General features: G+C 40.2%; 1 protein-coding gene across 1 annotated transcript in view; it reads right to left on the reverse strand.

Annotated features, from left to right (window-relative positions):
- The window catches only part of ACE2 (angiotensin converting enzyme 2), a 459,770-nt gene extending 452,734 nt beyond the window's left edge, over nt 1-7,036 (reverse strand). The window contains exon 1 of the mRNA XM_086934340.1: nt 6,662-7,036. Within this exon, the coding sequence (XP_086790466.1) occupies nt 6,662-6,847 (186 nt within the window). The 5' untranslated portion in view covers nt 6,848-7,036. The remainder of the gene's footprint in view (nt 1-6,661) is intronic.
- Between the last annotated feature and the right edge of the window lie 713 nt (nt 7,037-7,749).

Below are 7,749 nucleotides of genomic sequence, written 5' to 3' on the forward strand. Positions count from 1 at the left end.
GAATTAGGTGGAGATAGCCTGCAAAAAACTAACCCCAGTTAAAAATGTGTACCCCAAATGATCCCAACCTACCGCTCTGTGGTACACTGAGGAACTAAGGAAGCGAAAACTCGACTGCAAGCGTCAAGAACGCAATTCGAGGAAAGAATATAAGGAGGAAGAAAAAGGACTATATAAACAAAGTCTCATTGTCTATAAGTGACTATTATTTAACACAAAAAGATCATTTTTTGCACCCCAAATTAACTCAGCCAAGTCCTTAACAAAAGAACTTTTTAGGACTGTATCAAGATTGGTTTCCCCTTGCCCACTCAAAATTCAGTCTAGTCAGGAGCTATGTGAGGAGTTTGCTACTTTCGTCCTAAAAATGGTGGAGCTCATCTTTTCATCTTTTAACTTCATCCCGTTGGGAGGGACGGATGTTCTAACTGCCGTGATTAAACCGGCAATTGACCCCCCTCCCACTTTGGATACTTATGCCCCACTGTCAATAAATGAAACAATCATGCTTCTGGCATGAGCTAAATCAGGCTATCCCTACAATTCTTGGCCAGTCTCTGTAATCAAATTAGTCCCCGAACCTATTGCCACATCGCTTACCCTTTTGTTTAATACTATGTTTGAATCATGACATTATTCTAAAACATGGAAGCTGGCATCAATACTTCCATTGCTGAAAAAGCACAATTTGGATCCTAAGGATCCCAATAACTTTTGACGACTTTCCCGCATTCCATTGCCGGCAAAACTGGTTGAGAAAGCAATGAACTCTCAGCTTAGTGCCTTTCTCCTTACAAACCATAAGCTGGATTCTACTCAATATGGATTCAGAGAAGGACACAGCACAGAGTCGGCACTCATAAAATCTACAGAAGAAATTAGGGAAGCACTAGATCAGGGAGGCAATGCAGCAATGATTATGTTAGATCTCTCTGCGGACTTCGACACAGTCCATCACGATCTCTTGATGGATCATTTTCCGGCATGTACAAATTGTGTCCTTGGATAAATTTCGGTCAAAACCTTTCTCCCTACCTTGCGGAGTACCGTAGGGGTCATCCCTTAGCCCCCCTCTTTCAATGTTTACGTATCATCCCTGGCTACCTTGATCAGATCGTTCTGCTTTTATCTTACCTCCTATGTGGATGACACATAAATTGTTCCAGGACAAGAAACTGTATGAAACCAGTTAAGATGTGGATGACTCAGAACTGCCTGAAACTTAATTCAGGCAAGACGTAGGTCATAATCTTTGGAAACAATCCCAAGTTCTGGACTCCCAATTGGTGGCCGAAAGAACTAGACACCCTGCCTAAACCCACTAGGAAAGATAAGAATCTGGGAGTCATAATTCACAATAAACTAAACTTTGACGATCAGATAAATGCTGTTGCTTAAGCCACCTTTCATTATCTTAGAATGATCAAGAAAATAATCCCTCTCTAGCTGGTAGAGAGTCAACGTACAGTCATTACAACTCTCATTCTATTATGGCAGGACTACTGTGACGGCCACTATCTGAATATTCAAGAACAATATCTAAATAAACTCCAAATCTTACAAAATGCAGCAGCAAGACTGCTCACCGGCATACCTAAATTTGTTTCTGTTTCTAAGGAAATAAAAAGACTGTATTGGCTACCAGTCAGAAAGCAAGTACGTTTTAATTCCTTATGCACTGTGTTCAAGGCCCTCCAAGGAACAGGAACTAAATATCTGAAGCGACGGCTTTAATGGTACACTCATAAAAGAACTCTTTGCTCCTTAGGAGCTTAGAAGGTAACAGTACCCCCCAATAAAAAACCCACGTGATGAGGGAGAAGTGTTATCAACTGTGCTGCTAGTGCCTGGAACAAACTCCCCTTCCATCTTAGAACTGCCACCGATCTTATGGCATTTAGGAAAGGACTAAAAACCTGGCTTTTTAATATGTAGCATTGCCATAATAACCTGTGCCCAGAGGGCAGCAGCCAGCACCAGGACACCTCAGGGTAACCATTGCGCTTTAGAAATATAATAAATAAATAAATTACCTGCATAGGCCACAGATGGATTAGAGGAAAGAAAATGAAGTTCTAAAGGTTGACAGAGAGTTACAGCAGGGTAATAGGGATCTAAAAGTTGCTGGTGGACAAAGATTAGGGCCTTGACTGTTACCTCACATATCAAAGGTATGAGAGGGCAATAAATAAATACAAGGGGACAGAAGTACAAAGAGAACTTTAGAGGCACATGATGAACTGGGAATGGATTAGTTGAGGTGCTCGATGGAATGGCATTAACGTTTTAGTAAATATTATCTTGCATTAAAAGTGGCAAAAAAAGAAGGGGTTAGATCCAATAGTAGGCACATGTCTGCCAGGGAGTGATGGGACAGAAACATAACAAGGAGTGTGCAAGGGCTTAAGGCAACCGGGGAATTTAGGAATAGGAAAGAAGAAATGAAGAGTGGGAAATAGACCGCTGGGGCAATTTAGAAAGTGAAATTAGCAGAAGGGGCAGCAAGAGCAACCAAACATAACAAACATAATAGATGCTTAGATGCTACAATCTCTCTCTGTCTCTTTCTCTCTATATGAATCTCTCTCATAGATAGATAGATAGATAGATAGATAGATAGATAGATAGATAGATAGATAGAAATATGTAGATATACATATATATAATGTCTCTATAGTTATGGTTCATCTGCAATTGAACTTGATTTCTAGGATTCCTAAGAACTTTAAAGCTGTTTGATAAATCTGAATGAATGTTTGCATACCACTAGAGAAATTGGCTAAAGTTTGTGATGTCATGTTTTTTTTCAGAACCATACAGTGAACAAATATTAGAGGGAGTATCTAAAAATGCATTTCCCGTAAGACATTTTGCTCTCTACTATCCCAAAACATTGAATGGTTTTACACTAGAACTTCACTCAGAAAGAATGTTTTTTTCATTTTTGACTAAATCCATACTGTCGTTTTTTTGACTCAGCGCTTAGAGCAAGCGGGTGTGACTGACGCGATTCCCATCCTATTAATTTGGTACAGACAATGAGGCTAATTTGACCCACTGCGAGAAGGGAACATTGTTGAAACTGAGTGAGCAAAGGCAAGATATGGACGGTTGAGAGGTGCTTGGTCAGATCGATTATTTGTCCTCAGGAAACCCGCTTTAAATAATCTGTAGGTCGAAAAATCGACACTCATGTGGGGATCATTCTTAATAATTCTGTGTTCTGGAACAGTATTAGTGCTGGACTGATCATTTTTAATTATGAATACCCATGTTGTATATATGTATAACATTGTATTCGTTCCATTATTGCACTTATGAGCACTATGCTGTCTGCACTTTTTTGATTCATTGTGTAGCACATGTAAAGTACAATAAAATTGTGAGATTGTAGATGATCAACACTGACACGTACTTTTACCTCATGGGCTATGATGAGTGAGTCCCAGGGAACCATTTGTTTTTTGTTTTTTAGACATCAGCATTCGAAAGGTGTGACAGACAGGCATAAAAAAGTTAAAATTCAAAGGTAACTTGGCTGCTTAGCTAAGAAGCCAGAAACTCCCAAATTCTGTGAAGTACATTTGAATTTGTCTTGAAATTTGATTGGCTGATGAGGGAATTCAATTTGTATTTCCTGCCATCCTTGAGGTAGGCAAATGTGAACAGAGAGGAGTGGAAAATCTTCTGAAAAACAGCTAATAATGCACTTAGCATACAATGCATGTGGGAATTTCTGACATTCTTTAGCTCACACAACTGTCATTTCGTTTTCGAAGGTAAAAGTACCTTGTTCTTGAAGTCAGAATTTTCTGAAAATTTTTAAATTTCAGAAATTGTGAACTTCATAAAGTGTGCAAATGATATCTTAGGTCACTAACTAACCTTGGCAACCTTGGCCAATTCCCGGTGGAGCTGTCATATGCAGCTATAGAGGAGTCTGACCCTGGTTTCACCCCTTCAGCCGTCACCTACCCAGCCGGTCATCTGACATTGTTTTCCTCGTTTCACCTTGGTGTTTCCCTCCCTCCCCCTCCCTCCGTGATTTTTTGATTTAATTGATGCAACTATGTAATCTGTAACTCTGGGCGGATACCAAAACTGTTTGTACTTACCTCGGTGCACGAGCAACCTTGGCCAATGCCCGGTGGAGCTGTCATATGAAGCTATAGAGGAGTCTGTCCTTGGTTTCACCCCCTCGGCCATCACCTACCCAGCCGGTCATCTGACACTGTTTTCCTCATTTCTTCTTTGTGTTTCCTTCAGTCCCCCTTCCCTCCCTCTGTGATTCTTTGATTTAATTGATGTAACTATGTAGCCTGTAACTCACTGATCCTCATGTAAAGCGCTCTGATACCTCCGGGTCTAGCCAGCGCTATATAACATTTTTCAAATAAATAAATAAAACGATGTGTTAGTCCTAACGGCGGTGTCTGTATTGTTCCTCTTCTCTACACCTACATATTTCTCACAAAGATAGAAAAAGGCTAGAAATGGATATAGATCTGGTACTTTGCATGAAAGATCTGAAGATCGTCAATGACCCCATTAGGTGACCAACTGGTAAGAACATGTCGGCTTTCCATTAATAAAGGCAAGTAGAGTAACCCTTTTTTTTTCAACCTTGTGAGATTAGAAGTTTAATTATTTACCGTCACACAATTTTAGTTTCCCTATAACTGAGCCCTACCGCGGTGTGAAACAACACGCCATTCTGAAGCTTCTCACAAATCTCTGTCAAAGAACCTTATTACGTATAGTCGCAAAAGGGTTGTAACCAACGAAAAGCAGACTGAGGCTGAAGCATGCACCTAGTGTTGGTGAGGGTCCAACACCCTTCGTAGAAAATAACCTTTAGAGAATGTTTATGAAACAAGCAGTGTCAGCATATAGGCATAATATTTCCCTCTCCGTTCCCTCTGTCTGTCTGTTTATTTTTGTGTCTAAAGTGATTGTGGAGGAAATATTCCGACCCCTTTACAAATGACTCCTCTCTCTACTCTACATGTAGGTGTTATAAAATGTCGTAACACGAGGTTACAAGGACAGCTTTAAGTTTTGACAAAAACCACAATGGCAGCATGGCAATGAATCTGATATGGGATGAAGTACCCGCTGATGTGCATTATAAGTATATGCAAGACACCTTTGGATATAGCAGGTCAATACGGAGCTCCTTTAATTGGTCATAGAACACCAAGGTGACTCTCAATATCCTTTTAATGTATGGTAGAAGGTAAGCTATTCCTGATAATAGATTGTCACATCATTAACCTTCTCACAAAACACTTAAATCCTTGGCGTCTTTCTCTTTGATATGAAGGTGGTGATATAGTTGTAGGAATGAAGGAATAAATCAGAATCAGTTGTGTGAAATTAAACACGCAAAAAAACAATTCATAATTTGTTGCAAAAAATAAATTAGTATCAGTTTAATTTAAGGAAGAAAAAATGCTGAAGCCCAGAATGTGTAGAAACATGCAGAGAGATTCTATCTATTCTGTAATGCTTTAAAATAAATTAGCCTTGTTGCCGTTAATAGCTCCGGTGTGGCGATCACTGTTCTAGTTAGAAGATGGAGAAGAAAATGAAAAGTCATTTCTCATTTTCATAGTTAAACTACAGCTATGAGAAAGCTATGGGACCTGCCTTTTCATATTGGCTGCTGGCTCTGGCAGCAGATGTTATGACATCATAACTCGACTTTAATAAGTTACCACAGTTAAGCAGCTATGTCATTTCTTTATTACAGATGACTAGAGATGTCACTATTTTAGTGTAGTAAGGAAATCAGAGACAGGATTTTACATAGAGGTTGCAGGTTCCCTGGGTATTATAAACATGAATTTTACAACAAAAAAAAATCCCTAATTCGCCTTCGTTCACCTAAAACCAACTGCCTGTTCGTAGCCTTACTTAACAACCTGGGATAACGTAGGCTTTTTAGATGGAATCTCTCGGTACCTTCAGCCTGTAAGGAAGGATACGTTATAAGACCGGAAAGTTATGAGGAGGTAGAATTTACTCCAACTGGGTCCTTAGGAACCTGATGGACACTTTCAATAGCCTGGAAAGGCAGGCATGAGATGGTCCAGAGAGTATCAAAAGGCATAATCATAAGACCCGGGGTGAATTTGAAATCTTTGCCACTAATAATAGCCACCGGGAGTTAACCGGAGACATCACATAAATGAGCACACGACCAAACATACTTAGAAGACTCTGTCAGGAGGACGCTGGCAAAGAGGGTAGGAATAGAACTGTTTCAAGCTATTTGACTTGACAGAATTGCACAGTATTAACAAGGTCCTTAATAGACTAATTACCAATGCACTATTAGTAATAGTGGACTGTATCATCTCTATTGCTTCAGTGCAAAAAAAAAAACTGGACACTACTATAGAAATGCGCACTTTATTATTGACTAACTTATCAACCAATCAATGTGCTGACATCTCCGTTTAGGGAGTTCAATATTCTTCAGGCAAGAACAGACACAAGAAAATGTAAACCACTTCAGAAAACCAATGTAGCGATGTTTTTCCGGGTTATTAGATCCATGCTAAATAATGAGAATGGCCTGTCAGACACATCATCCTAACTTTAATAATAAACAATAAAACCTACGACTGTTACCCCAAAAGCAATAAAGCACACCTACCATCTTTATGGCGTTCTCCTCGGTGATGTTAGTGTTGTAGGCCCATGATGCGAGTGAACTTTTGTATGATAAATCTTCCGCCTCGACGTTGAATTTGTCCAGAAAGGCCCTGGCTTGACTTGTGACATCATTCTGTGCTGAAGCAACAGCCAGCAGCGCGAGGCAGAGCCAGAGATACCGAGGCATCCTCCCGCGTGAGGTGAAGCGTAGAATGACTGATCCTCAGCGCAGGTGGAATGCTAATCAGTACCAAGGTATTCAGACTTTGGCATGGACATCTATCTCCTGTTTACGCAAGCGTCATCTCCGCGAGCAGCATTATCCGTGTTTATGGTGGTGAACGAGTTCCGTAACTGATACAGTCGTGAAACTGACACGTATCAGTCTTTGAAAAGGTGTAATGAGAGCAAAGAACTTAAAGCTGCAGATTTCATACCGTCTCGTGAGCAAGTCCAAGTATTTGAACTTATCTATGAAAAAAGGCTCTGTGCAATGCATGTCTACTTACGTCACACTAAACAGCGTTTTACTCTTTTCCAGGTGCTGTTTCTTTTTTAGATAAGGGACATCGGAATAGAAAGGAGCTGACCCGCAAAACTCTATAGCAGTGCTTAATTTGTGCCGGTGGATGCGGGTGGTGGGCACCAGCGCTCAGTTTTGGAGGCCAAGCCTTATCGTTTAATTATCAGACTTTCACCAAGAGCAAGAGAGAGAAGGGCAGAAAAGGTGAAAAGGAAGAAATAGAAAAAGAAAGAAATGGTAGTCAAAAGTTGAAAGCAGGGATGCCAAAGAACTAGCAGGAGTGAGATGGAGAGGCAGTAAATGTACAGTGGTGTGGGAAAGAGGCATGAGATAGAGTCAAAACTAGGCAGCCTTTGTATTTAAACCCCGGGGTTCAGTACCAGGGTCCTAACAAAATCTCCCACACCCCCATACCTATAAAAAATTGTATTCAGTAAACAGAACAATTCTCAACCTACACGTAATTACATTATGCATTATTTCCAGAAGTATAATATATGCACATAATTACGAAATATGTTTATATGTGTGAGTAATGTATGCAAAGTAGGGGTATCTTTTCCACC

The sequence above is a fragment of the Lissotriton vulgaris genome, chromosome 8 (assembly GCF_964263255.1).
Source record: "Lissotriton vulgaris chromosome 8, aLisVul1.2, whole genome shotgun sequence".
Lineage (NCBI taxonomy): Eukaryota > Metazoa > Chordata > Amphibia > Caudata > Salamandridae > Lissotriton > Lissotriton vulgaris.